The 23,516-nt window shown below is 43.8% G+C and overlaps 2 protein-coding genes across 3 annotated transcripts in view; both read left to right on the top strand.

The window, feature by feature from the left end:
• Positions 1-3,157: 3,157 nt before the first annotated feature.
• On the top strand, positions 3,158-13,999 carry GPR161 (G protein-coupled receptor 161). Its single transcript, XM_060234611.1, has 6 exons — positions 3,158-3,314; positions 4,421-4,832; positions 6,497-7,221; positions 7,800-7,904; positions 10,813-10,932; positions 12,855-13,999. Exons 2-6 carry the CDS (start codon positions 4,465-4,467, stop codon positions 13,100-13,102), a joined length of 1,566 nt encoding a protein of 521 aa, XP_060090594.1. The 5' UTR covers positions 3,158-3,314; positions 4,421-4,464; the 3' UTR covers positions 13,103-13,999.
• A 4,794-nt stretch (positions 14,000-18,793) lies between these two features.
• The window catches only part of TTF2 (transcription termination factor 2), a 38,901-nt gene continuing 34,178 nt past the window's right edge, over positions 18,794-23,516 (top strand). Inside the window, exons 1-4 of one of the 2 annotated variants that reach the window (XM_060234608.1) lie at positions 18,794-18,995; positions 21,105-21,216; positions 22,718-22,804; positions 22,920-22,986. In XM_060234608.1, the coding sequence (XP_060090591.1) occupies positions 18,968-18,995; positions 21,105-21,216; positions 22,718-22,804; positions 22,920-22,986 (294 nt within the window). In that variant the 5' untranslated portion in view covers positions 18,794-18,967. The remainder of the gene's footprint in view (positions 18,996-21,104; positions 21,217-22,717; positions 22,805-22,919; positions 22,987-23,516) is intronic. The other variant, XM_060234609.1, reaches the window with a different exon arrangement.

Genomic DNA, 23,516 nt, shown 5'->3' with positions numbered 1-23,516 from the left:
AAAATAAGGGCAGTGTAGAAAACAAAAAAAAATTGGTTCTGACTACCAAAAGAAGCAATCAGGCAATACAAGGGTTGTGATTTTGCTCCTTTTTGTTTGACCTTTATTCAGTGGTGCACATTTTCATAAATATTTAGGGGGCTTGTTCCAGTGGCAGAATTAGGCTTTCCAGCATCCTTGCTTCTACTTTAGTCAGTCACCCCATCCATCCTCCCCACTTCCAAGTCTGCAAAATCTCCAAATCAGCCGTAACGATCAAGAGAACTGTGAAGTCTTTCAGATGTTTTGAAATCATCTGATCAATTTACCTCCCACATGCAAAAACTGGATCAGACAGAACCCAGACCTGCTGCCAAGATCACCACAGGTGGACATAGGGTTGCCAAGTCCCCTCACCCTGCCACAGGCAGGGGGTGGGTGGATATGGTTTCCAGCTCCAGACTGGGAAACTCCTGGAGATCCGGGGGTTGAACTTGGGAAGGACAGAGACTTCAGTGGGGTTGGGTGCAATGCCAATGAGTCCAACCTCCAAAGAATCTATTTTCTCCAGAGGACATGATCTCTGTAATCTGGAGATGATGAGATGTAATTCCGGGGGATCCTCAAGTCCCACCTGGAGACTGGCATCAACTGCTGGGAAGGGAAAATGCTGGATGTCATGACTTCATTGCCAGTTTGCCACTCTTGTGTTTTCGTTCGTTTCCCGTTTTGTATTTTACCTGCTTTAATCACTGTAATTGTCATGAGCCCTGACGAGGAGGAGCTGGAAGAGTTAACAGACCTGGAAGAGTTGCCAGCCAGTTCCTCAGCTGAACAAACAGCAGCTGACCCATCAATCACTCTCCAGGCACCAGTGTCAGCTGTTGACGATCAATCTCCTCCAAGCTCTCCTCCTCCCATCTCAAGAGTTTGAAGCAGGCTCCAGAAAGAACTTTCAGAGCAAAGAGATGAGGCATGCCAAGGCTTCAGATCTCTCAGAGTCACTGCCACCCAGGGAGCAGGCTGATTGAGACTCCCATATAGCTCCCACCCAGGACCTGGTAACCTTGTGGAAGCAACAAGTATATTCTCTGGCTTGCATCCACGCTCTTTCCTGATTCCTGATCCTGACCTGCTTGATTTCCTTGGCACCCTGACCTTTTGGTTTTTGGACACTGACCTCTGATTCCAGTTTGTGATTCTGCATTGGTGACTTGGCTCCTGCTTGACATCCTGGACTTTGACTTTGGACTGGCTTTGGACTCCTGCCTGCCTGCACCCTGAGAACATGACAGTAATTAAATATATAAGCACCCTGCCTCAAATTCTCAATCTTTCTTTTTGTCTCACACAGAGGGTTGCGGAAAAGAATTTTTTGAAGGGGGAGGGCAACAAAGAAAATTGTACGGACTATGTAAGGAATGCCGAGAAAACCTAATTTAGCCGCACAGTATAAACCAAAGGTTTCAAACTCATTTGTTATGAGGGCCAGATCAGACATAAACGAAACTTTGCCATGCCATGCCATGCCATGTTGGGCCAGACCAAGTGTTATTTACGATCTGAAATATAGCTGAAATATAAACTTTATAAAGGACACAAACACAATTTTTTTTATAAAAAAAAGCTTAAAACATGTTTAAAACTTTAGCACTTGTTGGTCTTAAAGGTGTTTTCTTTGTATTTCTTCCATGGGATCCAGGGAACTGAGCAAAGCAAGCTTTGGCTCTTTCCTTCCTTCCCCAGGGGACCAGGAGGGGGAGGAGCCTCAGACAGTAGAAGTAGGGTTGCCAAGTCCAATTCAAGAAATATCTGGGGACTTTGGGGGAGGAGCCAGGAGACTTTGGGGGTGGAGCCAGGAGACATTGGGGCGGAGCCAAGAACAAGGGTGTGACAAGCATAATTGAACTCCAAGAGAGTTCTGGCCATCACATTTAAAGGGACAGCACACTTTTTAAAATGTCTTCCTTCTATAGGAAATAACAAAGAATAGGGGCACCTTCTTTTGGGGCTCATAGAATTGGACCCCCTGGTCCAATCGTTTTGAAACTTGGAGGGTACTTTGGGGAGAGGCACTAGATACTATATTGAAAATTTGGTGCCTCTACCTCAAAAAACAGCTCCCCCAGAGCCCCCAAAACCTCCAGATTAATTCCCCATTATACCCTATGAGAATTGATCTCCACATAGGGAATAATGAAGACGTTTCCCTCTCCTCCTCCCTCCCCCCCCCCTTTCTGGCAACTGAAGCGAGGGACTGGCCTTTCTACTCACGAGTTGCTGCCAGCTTCTTTACAGCAGCAGTCACACCATCCCAAAGTGGAGCCTTGCAATCAAGCCTCCGGAGGTGCAAAGGCACATGGTCCTTTGCAGGCGGGGCTTCTCTCCTCCCCCCCCCCCCCAGCCAGCTGACTGGGCGCGGGAAGCAGCTTGCGAAAAGGAAGAACGGCTGCTGCAACGGGGCTGGGTGGGAAGGGAAGGGAGGAGGAGAAGCATCGGGCATTGGAGTCCGTCAAGACCCGCCTGCGTTCGGCAGCCACCTCCACCCGCTCGCTGGCGAGCCAGCCTCCCTTCTCAAGATTTCCCTTGCCAGGCTCAGCACCTCCTCCCCGGACGACGCAAATGCTCCTTGGCGCCATTCCCCCCTCCTCCCCCCGCTTCCAGAGTTATGGAAAGCGGGAAAAGAGGCTGAAAATCCAGTATTCTCCCGCCAGGGCGGGAGGCTTGGGAAGGCTAAGTAGAAGAAAGAGAGGCTTTGCTCTGTAGCTCCTGTCAATTGAGCAAACTGTGATGCAGAAGGAAGCAAGAGAGAGGGAGAAGGGAGCAGATGACAGCCAGTTGCTTGGGGGCCTGATAGGAGCCCTCCGGGGACCTGATTCGGCCCCCAGGCCGCATTTTTGACACCCCTGGTATAAACTATTCAGCACTAATGGCGACGTACGCTACTGCCTAGGCAAGTGCACCTCAGTCGATCCGCTTTTTAAAAAAAGTTTTTTCTAGCCCAGCCCTGAATGGGTAGGGAGAGGGAAATATGAAAAGGGAGGCAAACTGGGGAAGGACAAAGGAGTAGAGGAGGGGAAAGGATGGGGGAGGAGGAGGAAGGGGAGGAGTGAAAGAGGCGGGGGGGGGGGTCTCGTAAGGAGGAGGAGACGACGACGGCGGAGGGATGTGAAATAGTCGATGGGGGGATGGAAGGGGGAGGAGGGGGGCCGAGCAGCTTTTCTGGGACTCTGCTGGCGGCGACTGTGGGGGGTCTGGGGCGAGGTAACGTGAAATCGCCACCCCACCCCAGGGACGGAGGCAGCAGCGCAAGGAGAAAGTAGCTTCCCCTGACGGTGAGTGTAGCTCCCCTCACCCGGGGGAGAAGCCCGGGAATCTTTCTGGAGTTGAGCACACGACGAAGGGTGCAATGGAGTTCCTTTTGTGTAAGGGAGGGGGGCGCGTCTGAGCCTCCGGTGAGGAAATGCTGCTGCCCTGGGCGGGCTCCGCTGGCCTCGATCGTTTGGGAGCCTCTCGTCGGCAGCTGCTTTGTTCCCCTGCAACGCTGGGGCTGGCAAGCCGAGCGAGGGTGGCACCAAGGGTGGAAGCGGCGAGCAGAAGACGCGCGGCGCAGACCGCCGCCCTTCTCCACGCCTCTATGGGTGGCCTCGGCAGAGAAAAGCTGAGCTGGAAGAGAAGAGAAGAGCCGGATTTGGCCGAACGCAGGTCCCGGGAGCTCTGTAACCAGCGGATCGGACGCAAAGGCGGCCGGGGGCAAGCCAGGAGCACCTAGAAACAGGGAGCTAGTCAATGGAAGGTGTACCTCTGGTTAGAATTGCACTAAAGATGTACACATTTCCCCTCTCGTTGCTAGCATGCCACAGACAGAGCCCGCCAGGGCTCCATCCATAAATATTATATATAACACAATGGTACGTAGCAGGCTGAAAGAACTTTCTCCAGGTTAATAAACCTTCCTCCAAATTAAACAGCTATTTCATTGGAGGAAGGCTTCAGCTTTTGCTCAATGGAGAGCAATACTCTCTCTAAGCTGTGGAGTCTTGTGAGCAAAAATTCTACTTCCTGAGCTACTGGCATTAAAGTAGTGAGCTGCTGCATGTTAGTTTGCTCTGGGGCCATTTTTTCAGAGCTAAGACAAAAATATGTGAGCCAGAGGCTAAGAAACCTGTGAGCTAGCTCACACTAACTCAGCTTAGAGGGAACACTGAAGAGATGTAGCATATAGGCATGCTTCTATGCCCTGAAAGATTTTAGTGCATAAGCAAAGCTGCACATATGCAGGGGTTTCTATGGAATGGGGGAAGCTCTTTGTGAGCCAATGCAGTATCTCCACTATGCACATGCAACATTCTTCAACTTACTCAGTATATATAGTACACATCAGAAATCGGTGCAGAGTAGATATTTTTGCTTAACTTTTAAATGCTTTCCTTCTTCACAGGTGTCCAGCATGTGCTGGCGACTCCACCACCCTATGCTCTGACAATGAGCATCAACTCCTCACTCAGTAATGGGAAGGCCTTGAGGAACCTCACACTACTGGAAGATGGGGCAAGCAGAATTACAGAGTCCATTGCTATTATTATCATTGCTATTTTCATCTGTTTAGGAAACTTAGTGATTGTACTGACCCTCTACAAGAAATCCTACCTTCTCACGCTAAGCAACAAGTTTGTTTTCAGCCTGACCCTCTCAAACTTCCTTCTTTCTGTGCTGGTGCTTCCTTTCGTTGTTACCAGCTCCATCCGGAGGGAATGGATCTTTGGAGTCGTTTGGTGCAACTTCTCTGCCCTGCTGTACATGCTGATCAGTTCTGCCAGCATGCTCACTCTTGGGCTCATTGCTATAGACCGGTATGCTACTCTTACATTATATGTGATGTGGATGAGCAGCAAAAAAGTCAGAATGCCCAGAATTCAGTGTTCAGAGGCACAGAAACATGCTGTGCATCAAATAATACAACATGGCCATGTTCTGAAGCTGAGACTCATGGGAGTATTGATTGTCATCAGTGTACAGGATAGTCTAGCAGACTTTTTCCTCCATAGGAAATAAAATACCAAACTGATAACATGCAACCAATAGATAGCATATTACTAACAACGTAAGATGAAAAAATTAAGATCTCTTTAACATGGAAGCTGTTTTCCTAGCCCTTTATTTTGTCCCCTTAGGTATCTGGAAGACCCAACAACAGCTTCTTTCTTTCAAGTATTCTATACTTGTATTTTGAGACAGCTCAAACACATGGGCCTGAAGTGCAGTCTCAACAATTTAAATAGCCATTGTGCAGATATGCTGGGTAGTTTGTACTAGTGTCTCCTCCCAAATGCAGTTCCTGGACTACTGCACCAACGTGGGTTGTGTAGTCCTTGTGGCTGTTTGGGTGAAAAGATACATCTATGGACTCTTTATGATCCTAGTTATTTTCTATAACTGCCAGGAGAGCAGAAAATCTGGCTTACAAATAAGTGTAAACCTCTCCAAATCACTTGGCTAAACTGGACTCCAAACATGTAATGCTGAGTTTTTTATTGGAGAAGATTCCATTGGCATTATATATAACACGCCAAACGTGTTTTAAATATATGTATTATGACTATGGGCCTGGTACGTACTTTGTAAGATGGCACCCTCCTACACACACACACAATCACATTCCATCATATCTCATGAGTCATGGAAGAAAGGTTTCTGTTTTATTTCTGATATGGCATTAATAGACCATCTCTATTTATGGGCTTGGTCCACCCCATTCCCCCTACCATCTGATTCCATATGTTTTAATAGCCTTTTTTGACAAATGTAGAAGTTTATTGACAGCCAACAAGAAATACTTTTATACTTTCCAAAACAAGGATTTTTTTTAAAAAAAATTTCTTTTATTATGCACCAAAGTGAAAACCACAAAAACATAAACAACAAAAGACAAAATAGAACACAAAAACATACAATACATAATCCTCACACCCAACACATCATCCAAGTGTAAAACAAGGATTTAAAGACAGCAGAGCAGAGGGAGACCCAGTAGAATAGGCAAAGATTGTAAAATGTTACGTACCAAGAACCATTGTTAATAACACTGGACTGAGGACACCAAATTAGTATGGTAACCAAGCTAAGTGTGATATTACATTTCAGCCAGTGTTCCTTTACCTCCCGTTGCCATGAATTGTCACGACCACCTTCCTCCTTAATGCTATGTCAGTGGCTCCATCTGAAACTTATTAAAAAGGTAAAAATAATCCCCTGTGCGAACACGAGTCGGTGCATTAAACAACTGATGGTGTGATATCGAGTAATTACAAAATATATTGTACTAATAGAGTTATACTATAATCCTTTAACCTTGGCAATTTCTTATCTTTTAGTTCCCAAGTGTGTGGCAAATCACCCATTTTGCTGACTAGTTAGGTAAATAATCCCAGACAGAACTGACAGTCCATAGACAAACTGATTTATCTACTATTTATAACTTTATATATGTCTATATTTGTATTTGTATTTTTTCCAGATACTATGCTGTCCTGTACCCAATGATTTACCCAATGAAGATTACGGGTAACAGAGCTGTTGTTGCCATTGTGTACGTGTGGCTGCATTCTCTCATTGGATGCCTGCCTCCTCTCTTCGGCTGGTCTTCCTTAGAGTTTGATCAGTTCAAATGGATGTGTGTGGCTGTATGGCATAAAGAGGCTGGTTACACTGCCTTTTGGCAGATCTGGTGCGCTCTGCTTCCCTTCATAGTAATGATGATTTGCTACGGATTCATATTCCGCGTGGCTAGGATTAAGGCACGGAAGATTCATTGTGGGAGTGTGGTCATTGCAGAGGAAGATACCCAAAGAAATGGGAGAAAAAACTCTAGTACTTCAACTTCCTCTTCAGGCAGTCGAAGGAACGCTTTTCAAGGAGTGGTTTATTCTGCCAACCAATGTAAAGCTTTGATAACTATCTTAGTTGTGATTGGTGCTTTTGTGATCACATGGGGGCCTTATATGGTGGTAATTACATCAGAGGCACTTTGGGGGAAAAACAGCATTTCTCCTGCTTTGGAGACGTTAGCAACCTGGTTGTCTTTCACTAGTGCTATCTGCCACCCTCTGATTTATGGACTCTGGAATAAAACTGTCCGCAAGGAATTGCTGGGAATGTGCTTTGGAGACCGGTACTACAGAGAATCATTTGTTCAACGACAGAGGACATCCAGATTATTTAGTATTTCTAATAGGATCACAGGTAAGAAATAATATATATCATTTATTTATTTATTGGATTTATATCTCTCCCTCCCTGCCGAAGCAGGCTCAGGACGGCTCACAACAATAAAAACATTTACAATTCTAAACTTTAACCATTAAAACATTGAACAGATTAAACAACAATTAAAACAATTTGGTGCTAGTATCATTAATTTCCAGTGTCTTCAGTCCTCTTGGGTATCCTCATATATAGTATAGTTTTATAGATCTAAGAACATAAATGAATGAAGATATCCAGGTGCACAGACATGATTATTTCCAAAAGGGTTTTTTGGGGGATGTATATAGGGAAACATTCATATCTTTTTATATGGTAAAAAAGAAACATTTCCCTGCCTTGAATTTCTCCTTTGGAGAATGCATTCATGCCATCATAATTCTTATATAAGCCTAATTATATAAGCATCATCATAATAATGTATTTTTGTGGTGCTTTCATTAATTGCCAGTTGTTTTTGATACAGATGTTGGTCCATTAGTGAAGGTTTGTGACAATGCTTCTGTTAAGATCATCTTGCTGATGCATACATTGTTAATACTGGAACTCTTTTGCAGACTTGGGACTATCCCCGCATCTCACAGCACTCATGGCTGGTGAGCGTCCTTTAGGACACAGCAGTAGTACTGGAGATACAGGGTTCAGCTGCTCTCAGGATTCAGGTAACTCTTATTGTGTTGCTAGCAACTTTCAACCTGCCTAGAGTTTTCAAGCTGCCTTTAGTTTTCAGTTTTTTTCAAGGTGAATTTGAGGTTCTTATGAAGAACTGTATGAAACTGGAGAGAATGCTTTTGCTGTCAGCAGTGTTCCTTCTAAACTGAGTTAGCATGAGCTAGCTCACAGATTTTTAGCCTCCAGCTCACACACATTCTTGTCTTAGCTCAGGAAGGATGACCCCAGAGCACAATACTTTATGCAGTAGCTCACACAGTAGAAGACTCTGCAGCTTAGAGGGAACATTGGCTGTCAGAGTTGTGTTAGTTTTAATGACACACTCTTGGTGCCAAAGTATTTAAATCTTAGTGGGAATGTGAGGAACCTGATGAACACTGCAGATATTGCAGGGAAGGGAACACCCACTATGTGTGTCTTTTAGTCAATGGAAATTATATTCTTTTAGGTAGTTTTAATTAGCATTTCCAGTTTTGTCATTGTCCTAAGACACATCTCACCCCCCTGCAGAATACAGCCCTCTAGAGCCCAAATGTAATTTCTCTGGATATGGTATGAGTTATGTTCTCTCCCATCCTACCTTGTTAAAGAAACATTTCTCTTATTTGTGAAATAATATAAGTAGATGAAGTGATCTACATATGTCCAAGTCCCACTAAAATGTGTGCGTTGATTCCCCCACCCCTATTCTTGGTGCACTTTGCCAGAAATTCCTTCAATGCAGGAGTTTTTGGAGATGTTACAGTATTGAGGCATATAACAGACTCCATTTAATTTGGAATCTAGCTTAGTTTTATTTCCATGTGAACATATTTAACTGCCACTGAGCTAAATGAGAAACTTCCTAGCACATAAGCTTTAGGTTTCAGTTTCATTGTTTAGCTAGTGTGGTATAGTGGTTAAAGTCTTAGACTAGGGATATGGTAGGACAATGTTTGAATTCCCAACCTACCGTGGAACCTTTTGGTATGATCTTTGGTCAGTCACACTTAGCCTAACCCACCTCACAGAGTTGTTGTGAGAAGAAAATGGAGGAGAGGAGAACAATGTCAACTATTTGCATCTCCATTGGGAGAACGGCAGGGTATGAATGAGGCAAATAAATATCCCTGGATATTTCATTGGATCAGTGGATATCATTACATCCAATTTAACATGCAGAGAGTTAGGTTGCATTCCTGTACACACTTACATGAGTGTAAGCTCAGTGAACAGGAAGACTTACTTTCCAGTAAGTACATAGAGAATCAGGCTCCTTGCAGCTTTTGAGTTCCTTCCTAAGAGTAGAACTGCATGTTATACTGACAAATGTGTTCATTCAACATTGTTGCCATTTAACAGTATGGATGATAATGGGCATCTGCAGGATAGGATTAGTTGGTCTGCTTATTCTTCTCATCAAAATACTCATATCTGAGCAATGCTCCCTCTAAGCTGTGGAGTCTTGTGAGCAAAAATTCTACTTTGTGAGCTACTGCATAAATTAGTTTGCTCTGGGGCCGTTCTTTGTGAGCTAAAACAAAAATGTGTAAGCCGGAGGCTAAAAAACTGAACTAGGTCACACTAACTCAGCTTAGGGGGAACGCTATCCCTGCAAAAGTTTTCCCCTACATATAAGATATTTCTAATTTCAGAGCTTGGATAAGAGAAAAATAGTTTGTTTTTAAAGGCAGAGAGGAGAGGCATTTGGAAAGGAGGATAAGAGGGAAGGGGGAAAAGTTAAGTACCCCCTTCTATTTACCTTTTCTTCCCTGCGGTTTCTCTTTGTGCTTAGCCTTAGTATTAGTTCCACAGGAACTCATTTGCATATTAGGCCACACACCCTGAAATCACCATTGTTTTGCACAAAAAGCCCAGCAGGAACTCATTTGCGTATTTGGCCACACACCCTGACACCAAGCTAGCCGGAACGGCGTTCCTGTCCGTTCCTGTTTTAAAAAAAAGAAGAAGAAGAAGAAGCCCTAGTTAAACCCTTGGGTAGGCTTGCCAATCCCCAGTTCCCAGCGGGGGTTCTCCCACTTTCCCAGGCTCCTTCTCATTCCCAGTCAGCTGGCTGGTGGGGGGAAGCCCTGCCCCCACAGCCACCATGTGCCTTTCCACCTCCAGAGGCTTCAGACTCCACTTGGAAAGGCTTCCTCTTGGGATGGTGTGTCTGTGACTTTAAAGCTGCTCCCAGTGGCTGTGAAAGCAGCCCAGACCCTCCGTTCATTGCACAATCTTTTCAGAAGTCGTTTGCGTAGGAAAGTGAACCTTTGGTTGCTCTGTGTTACTTTGAAGAAGTTGGAATTCAGCAACTTGTGAGTAGAGATGCCAATCCCCAGATGGGAGCAGGCCCTCCCCCACTTCAGAGTTGTCAGAAACGGAGCGGGGGGGGGGGAGAGAAATGTCTGCTGGGCACTTCATTATTCTCTATGGAGATCAATTCCCATAGGGTATAATGGAGAATTGATCTGGGGCTCTGGAGGGGCTGTTTTTTGAGGCAGAGGCACCACATTTTCAGCATAGCATCTGATGACTTTCCTCAAAATGCTCTCAAGTTTCAAAAAGATTGGACCAGGGGGTCCAAATCTGAATCCCAAAATAAGGTGCCCCTATCCTTCATTATTTCTAATGTAGGGAAGGCATTTAAAAGGTGTGCGGTTTCTTTAAATGTGATGGCCAGAACTCCCTTTGGAGTTCAATTGTGCTTGTGACAACTTTGCTTATGCCTCCACCCCCAGTGTCTCCTGGATCCACCCCTAAAGTCTCCTGGCTCCACCCCGAAAGTCCCCAGATATTTCTTGAATTGGACTTGGCAACCCTACCCTTGGGCAGTTAAATCTGATGGAGGTTTGTGCCCATCCCTCCAATAGGAAAGCTTCCGTAAATATATTGTTTCAAGCCCTGGTCTCTTTTTAGGAACAGATGTTATGCTGCTTGAAGACTACAGCTTGGATGGAATTAATCACCCTCACTGCATTTATCCCCACCGGCGGCGGAGTTCTGTGACGTTTGAAGATGAAGTGGAACAACTTAAAGGTGTGTTTTGGTTGCCTTTTAATAATGAGGTGTTACAAATAGAAGAGACTTCTTGTTTTAATCTTCTGTTAAGCATTTAAAATACTATTGAACTCTGTGCAAGATTTAACGATCAACACAGCCCTGCAGAACCAGCTTGATACACATGATGTTGAAGGGAAGAGTAAGGCTGTTTACTCATGGATGCTGTGCTCCACCTTGGCTCCCTTACAGCAGTGCAGTTTATTCAGAGCATCGACATGAAGTTATCCTCTGTTCATCCCAGTTCTGTGTTTTCCTCTGGTTTGCTGCAATCATATTTGATGCCATCTCTCTCTTTTTTTTAAAAAAAAGATTGTTATCAAGCTACCTTGGGATGCCATATACCGTAGATGGCAAAGTGTGTGATTTTTGCAGGTTCCAATTACATCAGTGCTGTTTGCCTTGCCTTAGCCCTATGGCTGCCATTCCTCCCCCTATATACACCAGAGGGCTTTTTCAAACTTTTTCTTAAGAATCAGGAATTGTTAGATCATTATAGCATTATTGTTATATCACTCTAGTGCCATGAGCTTCTTGTTCCCACTTTCTTTAAAAAAAAAAAAAAACCCAAAACAAAACTGTGGCCCTTTTGTTCAAGGAGTTATAAGGGACAAGATGCAGACTGGGTGTAACTGCTTAGAGCGGGGGTGTCAAACATGCAGACTGGGGGCCAAATCAGGCCCCCGAGCAATTGGCTGTCATCTGCTTCCTTCTCCCTCTCTCTTGCTTCCTTTTGCATCACAGCTTGCTTTGCAAGACTTGCTCAATAACTCAGGAGCTATAAATCTCCATTTTCTCCATGGCTGAGGCTCCTCCCTTGGGAAGGAAGGGGAAGAGAGATAGCTTGCTTTGCCAGGCTTTCCCAATTGCAGAGCTACTGATCCAAGCCTCTCTTCCTTCTATTGGCTGAGGCTCCTTCCCCTTCTGGTCCCCTGAGGAAGGAAGGAAAGAGCCAGAGCTTCCTTTGCCCAGTTTACTGGATCGCATGGGAGAAATAGAAAGAAAACACATTTAAGACCGAGTGCTAATGTTTTAAGCATGTTTTATTTTAAGTTTTTAAAAAATCTTTAATTGTGTTTGTGTCCTTTATAAAGTTTATACCTCTGCTATCTAATCTTAAATAGCCCAGCCCAACAAGGTCTCATTTATGTTAGATCGAGCCCTCATAACAAATGAGTTTGACACCCCTGGCTTAGAGGATTAGACTGTAGATTCCCCATCTTGTAATTTAGCCTTTAAAGCAGCTGTTGAGGAGGGGAAAGAAATCATAGATCAGGGTCACAGAACTAGGGAAGGGGGAGGCTCTTTCCCCATGCACCATTTTCCTAAATAATACCAGCCCTCCCCCCTCAGCTTGCTTTTAGCCCTAACAAGAGAAGATCAGAAAGAGGGTGACTGCTTTCTCTCTCTCTCTCTCTCTCTCTCTCTCTACTGAGGCTAAAAGTAGCCGCAGGGGAAGTCATTTTTAACTGAGAATGGTACAGCAAGGGATGAACAGCCTGGTTCCTATCTATATCACCCATAGCTATTTTTTTCAACTAGGCTACACATCAGGGATATCCCCAAGGTAACATGTAGGTTACTTCTAAATAGAAGTAAAATAGTTTTCCTTTAGGGTCTTATTTATTCCTAGCTATCTTAATGTTGCTATAGTAGTTTTAACATCTAAGATCTGCATCCTTTATGTATAGCTGCCATTGTCAAGCTAATGTACTCATGGTGGGATCACATTTCCATTTAGAATGACCGCATTATTTCATGTAGAATCCTAACCTTCACAGTCATAGGTGCATGTGTGTGTGTTTCACAAATGTAAAATCATTTGTTGTTTGCAAAAGCTAAATCCATTCCTCCTATATAGTTTGTTCTACATTCTCTGTATGGTTTTTCTCTTTCTTCAGACACTGCAAAGAATTCTGTTCTCCATGTAAAAGCCGATGTCCATAAATCTATAGACAGCTACGCATCCAGCTTGGCTAGAGCAATTGAAGCAGATGTGAGGATTGCCTTGTTTGGAGGAGATGCTCTACCTGGCTCTTTGTTTCCAGTGAGGACTGTGGTGGGGAACAACCCATGTGCACGGCGTGGGGGCAGGGCCCACATTGGCCAAAGGCTGCAGCTACAAAGCATTGAAGAAGGGAATGCTTAAAATCACCTAAATAGGGAAGGAACCCACAGAACCACTAAGGACAATGCAGGACTGCTTTCAGTTTGAAAAAAAGATGGCTTTGAAAAGCAACCTCCAACATATTAGTCAAGGACATTTGAAAATACCTGAAGACTTGTCTTAAACAGTATTAGACTTTGTATGTATATATAAAAAGCCCCTACACATCATATTCCACCCTGTATACCTAGGGCCACTGTGTGGCTGAATGGCTAAGAAGCAATGGAACTGCTTGTTTGTGTTTTAAGATGGGAGGAATTAGAAACAAGCAAAAGGCCACCAACACATTTATTAATGAATTTAAAATTGTTTGCCCTTTCTTACAGTGCAATCCTAAGAATACTTTCATGAGGGTAAGCCCCATTTAATAGACCTCAGTAGGATTCTGACTAGACTTGCTTAGGATTGTGCTGTAAGTGACACAAGTGTTCTTGCAAGTGTTCTCTTCCTGTTGTTTCTCTAACCACTGAAATCATCCATTTTCAAGACTGTTTCTTTCTCCATGCCTCATTGCTTAGGAGAACTCTTACAGTTTGTTCTAAACAGGAGTCCAATGGCACCATAAAGATTAACAAAAAGATACTCTAGCATAAGCTTTTGTGAGTCAGAGCTCATTTTATCAGATGTGTAGACAGTGTTAAGGTGTTACTGGACTTCTGCTTAATTTTGCTACAACACACTAGCAGGGCTGTTCTGGAATTTTCTCCAGGTATCCTTGGGGGAAAATACAATGAAACAAAACAATCATTTTAATAAACCCAGTATGATCCATCAAAGGTAAGTACATTGTATTAAAAAGGGAAAAGGGAGTAATTTATACAAGTATTAGTTACTTACCTGATTGGACAAAAGAATAAAGCAGAATTTCCTGCTCAGAAAGGTGTGTTTGAATCTATACTTAGGCTTGCTTTGATGAACTCTGAAGTCCACCATGCACTTAGGTTTAGTTAATATGTAATATTTGAACTAGTTTTTACATGCAATTGTTTTTGTCAAGTGTTTTATTTGAAGATCAATTGCACATGGAGTTTTCCTGAAGCAAAACCAAATAATAGGGTAAAGTAGATGTTTGAAGCATGGAGCTGGAATTCTGTAAGATGCAACAGCTGAATGCACATAATCAGGGCCTTTTTAATAGAAAAGGCCCAGCAGGAACTTATTTGCATATTAGACCACACCCCCTGGCACCACCATTGTTTTTGAACAGGGTTTTTTTTTAATAGAAGCCCAGCAGGAACTCATTTGAATATTAAGCTATATCCCCCTGAGCATTCCTGCTTTAAAAGAAAGTCCTGTCCATAATACAATTTACTGTTGCACTTTGAAGGTCTTTCATGTACTGCCATATTTATATTTATACTTAATCTGACAGTTTATGGGAGCCTATCTGAAAGTTTCTACCCCTGCTTTTCAAAGGAATTGCTTCTTTAGTAGTTCACCAAAAGATGAAACTTTTTTTGCCATGTCACAGTTAAGTTATCCTTGTACATGTGGGCTTTGAAGAGGAGAAAAAAGGATGACCTTTATTCTCACTATACTGTGTTAGCACAGGTATAATCACAAAGAATTAGTTGTACATCAGCTGGGTGCAAGCTAAGCCTTGCAATGCCATTTTAAGCTAAGTTATGCCTTTCTAAGCCCATTGACTCCAACAGACTCATAAGGGTATAACTCTGTTTAGGACTGGACCCTCAGATTCCCTTCCTTTATTCCTAATATCCAGCTGATATGGCAAGGTGCTGGCTGGATATTAGGAAAAACCTTTTTACAGTAAGTTTTTCAACAGTAGAACCAGCTACCTAGGGAGGTGGTGAGCTCCCCCTCACTGGCAGTCTTTAAGCAGCGGCCGGACAAACATTTGTCTGGGATGCTCTAGGTTGATCCTGCATTGAACAAGGGGTTGGACTAGATGGCCTGTATGGCCTCTTCCGACTCTGTGATTCTATGATTCATCAGCCTAAAGTGAAATAATATACATACATACATACTCGTTTACATCGTATGGGATGAATTTTGAGGATTACTGGATTAATCTATGCCTGAACATCCTGTGCTCTCTGTGCCTGTCTTGTCTCTACCACTCATGACACTTCTTCAGCAATTGTTATCCTTCTATTAGCCACTACTAGTTTTTAAAGCCTGAAAGTGACAGAAATGCTGCACATGTAGCTTCCATAAGGCACAATGTGCAGTCCCTTTCTGCTGGCTTTAAAGAGCTGGGATGGGTTCTGAAAAAGAAACATCTGTATGCTGCGTTTAAGCAAGTGTGCTGTCTGCCTGTCTTGTTAATTTGAAAAGCCTATCGTTTTTCAAAGGTTTGGCAAGAGAAAGAGAAACTACATGATACACTGAGATTTCGGTGGATGGAGCTTCTAGCACTTAAAAAAAAACCCCTACTCAGCAGGCATCTGGGGATCCAGTTCAGACTGGGATCACTACGTGAGGAAATGGTTATGATAGCAGGAGTCAAAATTTTGCACTGAAGTTTTTGCAGGACTGCCTGTCCAAATTATGTTTACAACAATGTGACTGTGCTAACAATAGCCTTGAAATGTAAGCATGTTCTGCAGTAGAGCAGAATATCTTTGGCAATCCATTCCACTAAGACTTCTTTCATCACAGGATGCCTTAGCAAAAAGGAATGATCTGTCTGTGTTTAAACATTCCTGTGAATGCCATGTCTTCCAAATATCAATGAATAACAATTTTCATCCCCAGGATGCTGCCATTTCTCACAAACCATGGTGGCACAGGCACTTAAAGCTTCTAACCCATGTCAACTGAAACCACCTCCCTCCCCTGGAAAACAGATGTGGCTGTTCTCTGCATTTTAAAGAAAAACCCTTTCAAATAATGGGGGTTGTTATTCTGAATTTACTTTTATAGCGAGGAACAAAGGAAGGAAATAGAGTCAACATCTGCCATTATATCGCAAAACATTTTGGGAATGTTCATGGAATTCCATTATTGAGCCCAAAAGTAACTCTGTACCTCTCATAGAGAAATTCTGTATGTTACATATTACTTTTGTATTTCTTCCCCCAAGTTTTAGAATGATATGTGACTTTCTATAATCATTCTCTAAAAATAAAAATATTTGAAGTGCATTTTTTTTCACTCTTAAATGTGATCCTAGTGGTAACAAAGTATTTTCTAAAAATTTTCCCATCTCTTTTCTTTTGCAACATTTCACATCTCAAGTATGCACCACATTTGTCAGGCTGTTTCCCCCCCCCACCCTCTTGATGCAGCCATGTTTTCCCCCCTGCATACCTGCAGAGTCAGCAAAATATCCAGAAACCCCTGACTTAGGGAGGGACTGGTTTTGCTGCTTTCGGGATTGGCACCATACACTATTTTTATTATTATAGTGATGATAAGCAATTAGCACAAAAATGACCTTGAGCCATTTTGAGCATAAGTCGGTTTGTAAAATTGTTTTGGAGACTTCATGTCCCTGATTATTGTATATAGTGAATTTGTTTGAAAGCTGTAAGTATGCAATGATTTTGGAGCAGTTTTGGAATGCTGAAAAAATGTTAAACATTGAATTTTGGATTGTCTTGCTTGTATAACTTCTTGAAGTATCCCATGCTGGAAGAATAATTGACGCAGGAGTGCCAAGTTGACTTCCTGCTCATCAGGTCTTGTTCATGTGATTGATTGTGAATTCCACCAAGTTGTTACTTTATTGTATTTGTATTGGGATTCCTTGGAAACCCTTTCAAGTGGATACCTTAATTACTACATACTATACAAAAGTGTGAATTCTTTGTAATTATTCTATGTTCACCTTCATGATATTTATTGTCAATATATATTTTAGTAATTTTAGTCACTATAACCTTTGATTGTTTTCTATATATACTCCTGAGTGACCTCTCTCCAATTTTTCAATCCCCAGGTAGGGGCAGGGGATCCCCAGTTTGAGTCATCAGAAAGTGGTGTGAGGGAGGGAAATATCTGCTGGCCACTCCATTATTTCCTATGGAGACCAATTCCCATAGGATATAATGGAGAATTGATCCAAGGGTATCTGGGCTTGGGGGGGCCCCTGTTTTTTGAGTTAGAGGCACATTTGTAGCATAGTATCTTGTGCCTCTCCTCAAAACACCCTCCAAGTTTCAAAAGAATTGGACCACCACAAAGAAGGTGCCCCTATATATCATTATTTCCAATGGAGGCATTTAAAAGATGCGCTACCCCTTTAAATGTGATGGCCAAACTCCCTTTGCTTCTGGCTCTACCCGCAATGTCTCCTGGCTCCACCCCCAAAGTCCCCAGATATTTTTTGAATTGGACTTGGCAACCCTATCCAAGTAACCAAATTTCAAACTAATAGGGGTTTTTTCTGGCCTGTTTTACATAGCAGTTACATTTACTAAATGTTATTATTGACCCCACTGATTGCCATTAATAAGTCTTGTGAAAGACGACTGCACCATCTCATGTAGCTGAGTGCTGGCCTCATTACTCAGGGAAGGAGCTGGAATTATGGCCAAGCAAACAGGAATTTGCCTTTGCTTACAAAGAGTGTGATGTTTACATAGAGTGAGCAGAACCTTGACTTTTATGGTCTCGTTTTCAAACCTAAATCCTTGATATGTCATAGTGTTTAGCATATTATGATTGGCCAAGAGCAATTCAGTCATGATTCTAGTCCCTCTCAGCCCAGTAGTAGCAGCCTTAGGTTTCAGCCATCACAGCAAGGGCTGGGATGAGGGCTGGAAAGATTCCAAACATCATGCATGAAGATCCATAACTACTTAAGTGTTTCTCAGTGCATTTCGTTCCATCCCAAGAAAGTAGCCAAGGTGATCAATGAATCCAACTAGTTCCATCCTCCCAAGGTCTGAAACTGACTAGAGTGACCAAAGGAAAACTGGGTTCTAGGACTATAAGCACTTTTGGCTATTATTATTATTGCGGGGACTGACTGAAGGTGAGCAACACTAACTATTTCAAAACAGGAGTCCTGTGACACCTTCAAGCCTCTGTTTTGAAGCAGTTAGCGTTGCTCACCTTCGGCCATCCAATTCTGTCTTAACTTTAACAAAACTCCGTGAACCAGGAAGCAGTTATAGAGCACAGTGCCCTGGATATGGGGGTCTATGATAGGGCGAGGTCCAAATTTTGAAAGGGGATGCAGATCTATTGAAGTATCCTCAGTACTTGTGATCCGATTCACAACAAGCTAGGAAGTGCGAATAAGGAACTCGAATCAGCCTCAGCCTTCCTTGTTATGAAGATAAAAAGAGGGCATGTTGCCTGGAAGTCGCGGGAGGAAGGGTGGAATTAAAAAAAAACCTATGCTAAAAGACAGTTCTCTTTCATCGCTGCCATGCTGGGGCTGCTTTCCGTGGGCGTTCCATCACAATAAACGCCGACCATTTTGCATTAGAGGGAAAAAAGACTCCGTTCACCGAGCGACTCAGGCTTCCCCATCTACGTTTCCAAAGCGCAGCCCCAACAAACTTACCCACCCAACCCAGCTGCTGCCCTGAAAAAGACTTGCTCGCTCGCCTAATGCCTTGAGGCACGAAAAGTATTGCTACCCTTGCCAGCCAACCAACCTTTGCCTTTCACCTCTCCTCTCGTTGATTGGGCAGGAGACTAGTGCGTAAGGAGAGACCGTTTGGATTTGATTTCTGGGAGGGTTGGGGGGGGGGTACTAATCTTTCCTTAACTTCCTTTTGTTCTTGCTCTCGTTCGTTTTGATAGGTTCGAAGAATACCAGTGGGCGGGGAAAGCAGCGCGATCGCCAGGTTTCGGGACACTCTTCGGAGGCGGCTGGCGTCTCTGGGTTCCTGGTGCTTCCTTTATAATCGCCAGAGCTGGCGGCTGGTCATGGAGAAGGTGTTGTGCGCTGGGCACGGTGAGGAGTGGGCTGCGGCGGCAACTGGATTCGGGCGGCAGGTGTAGAACTTGCTTGCAGCTTGGCCGGGCCTCGAGTTCCGCGTGCTCTCTCATTTCCCCGATGGCCAGAAATCCGAGGGGGCGCGGAAGAATCCCGTAGAAAAACCAGAACCTCAAGGCAGATAGCCTTGCATACGTAACTGTGTTAAGCGATAATTTAAAAATCAATTGTATAAAGGTCAAATCTTAAGTGCTTGGTGGTTGCTGGTTATCTCAGTTCCTTTGAATGATACTGGATGGCAGAAGCAAGTTTTCTTCTTGAGCATTCTGGCTAGGATGCGGGTTACAGTCTGTACGTTGTAGAGTCTGATGTCAAGAAAGGGGAGGGACGGTGGCTCAGTGGTAGAGCACCTGCTTGGTAAGCAGAAGGTCCTAGGTTCAATCCCTGGCATCTCCAAAAAAGGGTCCAGGCAAATAGTGTAAAAAACCTCCGCTTGAGACCCTGGAGAGCTGCTGCCAGTCTGAGTAGACAATACTGACTTTGATGGACCAAGGGTCTGATTCAGTATAAGGCAGCTTTCTACTCTGCACCATGCAAAGTAAATTTTGTTCCTGCTGAAGTTTACGGAGTACCAGCTCTCTTACCCTCTTTCCTGACTTCTTCCATGCATAAAGGTTGCAGATGAGGAGTGTATGCTTCTCTAGATTGCAGAGACTCCACCTCCTTTATTGCTACTGATCTCCTCTTTACACTTGAAAGTGAAACTTTCTCAGCTTTGGAAAGTTCCTACTTGTTAGCATTCAGAGTTCACTTGAATTGAAGTTTGTATCTTGGTGTAATTTTTGGTGCTGCAGTTAATGTTGAAAGAAGCTGATATTAAATCTCTTACTTTGACAAATATTTTTGCATTTGAGACTTGGGTAGTTGTAGAGTGGAACATTTCATTAAGCTTTGCATTAATGCAACACGACCTATTCATTTTTTAATTTGTGGTTATATTTGAATGGTGGTCAGGGAAATTGACAAATGTTGGTCAGGGAAAAGAAAAAATTGCAGTGGCAACCCTGTATGTGCCCAACTGAAGCACTGCTGCTTCCTCTGTAGGCTTCCCAACCCTCCCGCCCTGGCGGGGGACCCCAGAATTTCCAGCCTCTTCCCCGGCTCCCCAAAAAAAGGAAGCGGGGGGAGGGGGGAAACGGCACCAAGGAGCGTGGCAAGCCGCCCCATCTCAGAGCGGGCAACGCTGTTGCATTGCTGCCGCCTCTTCTCCACTTCACCGTGGCTGATCCTCTGAGATGGGCTCAGGCTGGGAGCAGCCTGAGCAGCTGGGATGGGGCGGGGGAGGGGGCGGCGGCGCGGCGGCATCGCCCGCTCCGCCTCTGAGGTAGAGTCAGGGGTGGGGGCAGGCCAGGAGCGTGGCGGGCCGTGAGTCTGGGTCCTTCTAGGACCCGGACTCGCGGCTTGCCGTGCTCCTGGCCTGCCTCCACCCTCCCCTCCCCTTCTCTGGTTTCGCCTCGGCTCAGGCTGGGCCCATCTCGGAGGAGCAGCTGGGATGGGGCGGGGAGGGGGTGGTATGGCGGGCCGTGAGTCTGGGTCCTTCTAGGACTCGCGGCTCGCTGTGCTCCTGGCCTGCCTCCACCCTCCCCTTCTCTGTTTTCGCCTCGGCTGCTCCTCCGAGATGGGCTCAGGGGGAAGAGGCGGGGAAGAGGCGGCAGCAGCGCGGCGTCGTCGCCCGCTCTGCTCCACCTCTGGGGTGGAATCGGAGAAGGGGAGGGTGGAGGGAAGGAGTTCAATTGTGCTTGTCACACCCTTGCTCCTAGCTCCACCCCAGTGTCTCCTGGCTCCACCCCCATAGTCCCCAGATATTTCTGGAATTGGACTTGGCAACCCTATTCCTCTGCCACAGGACTGCAGGCCTTTTCAGAGTCCCAAAGGCAAAAAGACTTGATAAAATGGTTTGCTGTAATGACAGAAGGAAAGTTCAATGTTTAAAATAGCAGGTTAAAAAAAAAAATTACATGTGTGGGGTTTTTATTGTAGAACTACAGTGGCTTTAACTTAGGTTGCTTCCATGCTTCTCCTGTGGCTCTTTTCTTACCTCTCTTGTTTTTTCTTTGTCCTTCTCAGGGTTTCCCTGCTTTTTGAAGACTGGCATCAAGGATGGCCCAAACAAAAACAAAAGTTTTTATGTGTGTGGAGTCCAAGACCAGCCACCTTGTGGATTTGTCCTCCCCACCCAGTATGCTGAATATTCTTTTGTTCAAGATGATTGTCTGAAAAACCGTGCTCTGGGATTTATTTACCACTGTTGAATGCACTCATGTTAATTTAAATTAATCTTGTGCCTCCTGTACTTGTACAGGAAGAACTTTAACCACATAAAATTCCAAAGCTTATTCAGAATATTGGATAGCCTTGAGCCCTATAATGTTTCATTTGGGGACAATTTAGTGTATGGGGTTTGCTCTGCACATAAGTTTTGACTCCCCATTCCCTCCATATTTGAGACTAAGTGGGAATGTTTAAACTGTGCAATTGGTTTTAGAGCCTGCTTCGGCAGGGAGGACAGGATATAAATCCAATAAAATAAATAGATGAATTGTGTGCCTGTATAAGACACAGATTGATTCATTTACTTGAGTTCTTTGGTGATATTTACTATGTTCTGTGATGTATATGCTCTTCCTGTGGCCTTAATAGTGTGTGTTGATGTGGATGCAGATGTCCTTCTGTGCAAGTGGATGAACCAACGAAACTTCTGAGACACAGTCTAACAGGAAGTTCTTTCACTGCTTTGATTTATTTGAATGGGGCTTGTGCAGGAGAACCTCATGCTGAATTGTACTTGTAGTTTTATAGCTATATGATCAGAGCTGTGGCTCATTTAAAGGCTTGTTGCTATGGTGGCTAGTAAGCAACACTACATCTTTCAATACTATGCAGATTGGCTTTGAGGTGATTTTCTTTTTAAAAGCAACAATACAGATGATGTACTCAGAAATAGCCATCTCTAGATCTGCACCTGATGCTCTGACTCTCAAAGGTTTATGGTGGAATAAATTGTATTATACACATCCGTAACCGTGTATACAGTTTTAAATAAACAATAAGGGGAAACTACAGTCACATTCTTTATATACTGTATATATATACTTTATATATACATATACTGTCCTCTTTTACATTTTTGTAGGCAACATTACTGCTGGATAACAGAGCTGTCTTCATGCTATAAAGTATCACCCATAATCATAGCTTATTAACAGGTTAATGGTATATTCCTTGAGAAAAAAGAATAGTACATGTTACACGTTCCATTCTAAGATTTTTGGAAGATTATCTGCTGTTCCTGTATCCATGAAGCAGCTCTAATAGGTTATCCTCCATTATCTGAAAGCTAACAGTGAGACAATATTAGTATTTGGAAAAGAAAAAAAACCCCTTATAAATGTACCAATTGACAGACCTGATGTGGATTATTTGGCATGTTAACTAAGATTCAAAATCTGGCACTTTTATCATAAAACACAAGAGCTTTCTGAGATGCTGGGCAATAGATACCTACTGTAGAATGAAGGCTCCTGTTCCTATGTTGGCTGGTATTGTTCCTCATAGGTATTATGCCATATGGTAGACTAGCAGGACATAAAGCAATCTATTGGAACATTGGCTGAAGGTATTTCAAGGACCCTTATGTATTCCTGCTGTAAACCTTGCACAAATATCTTTTCTTCCTTCAGACTTTGTCCTTCTCACTGCTTGATGCATGAGGCGTATGTGGTGGACCTGCAAATTTTGATTCAGCAGCAGGAGACAAACCAATATCGGTATGTTTTCCAAAGAATAGTTGACATTTTTGATATTCTTATGGCATAGGTTGGGGTGGTCCAAAGTTTGAAGGACCCTGTTTGATATTCCATGCTTTGTTTTGTTGTTCACCAGACTGTTCTATCGGTGTGCTCAATCTAAAGAGAAAGGGAAGAAGTGGTGTGGAAGTGTCCCATGGCAGGTATTTACACCTCATCGCTGTTTCTTTGTTGCTAGCAGTGTGAGGCGTTAACATTTCGGAACGCTATTGTGCACATTGATCAGTTAACTGAGTTTTTCTATACGCAGCTGAACTCAGTTTATGCCATGTTGTCTGCTCTACTCACTCTTCCCACCTGCCTTTTCCTTGACCAACAAAGCTTGACTGATAAATTTGTGGTTTGATCAAACTCCAGTTTGCCATGACAGGTACCTTGGCAGATTTAAGCTTGTTTTCCCCCGCTAGCTGGGATTCTAAGTCTCAGTTAAGTATCAGTTTAGACAATCCAGGGTGGGAAGGGACAAGTTCCACTTTGTTCCGATGCCTGTATTTGAACATGATAGCAAGCTGGAGCTTGATCAAACCATAGTGTGTGGGGGGGGGGAGGTGTGAGGAAAGTAGGAAAGAAAGGCAAATGGCCTGTGTTCGTACCCAATTGCAGTCCCCTTGCATCTTTTTCTGAGGTCTAAATGCAACATAAGACAGCAATCATGTGTCCTCTCGAGAGTAAG

This window comes from Heteronotia binoei, chromosome 3 (genome assembly GCF_032191835.1).
Source record: "Heteronotia binoei isolate CCM8104 ecotype False Entrance Well chromosome 3, APGP_CSIRO_Hbin_v1, whole genome shotgun sequence".
NCBI lineage: Eukaryota > Metazoa > Chordata > Lepidosauria > Squamata > Gekkonidae > Heteronotia > Heteronotia binoei.
This window is presented reverse-complemented; position numbering and strand designations above follow the sequence as displayed.

Excerpts from the sequence above, each read along its gene's own strand:
- GPR161 (XM_060234611.1), top strand. The coding sequence starts at position 4,465 with ATGAGCATCAACTCCTCACTCAGTAATGGGAAGGCCTTGAGGAACCTC. Across the intron at positions 4,833-6,496 it reads GGGCTCATTGCTATAGACCG|ATACTATGCTGTCCTGTACC; the intron begins GTATGCTACTCT and ends TATTTTTTCCAG. Across the intron at positions 7,905-10,812 it reads CAGCTGCTCTCAGGATTCAG|GAACAGATGTTATGCTGCTT; the intron begins GTAACTCTTATT and ends GTCTCTTTTTAG.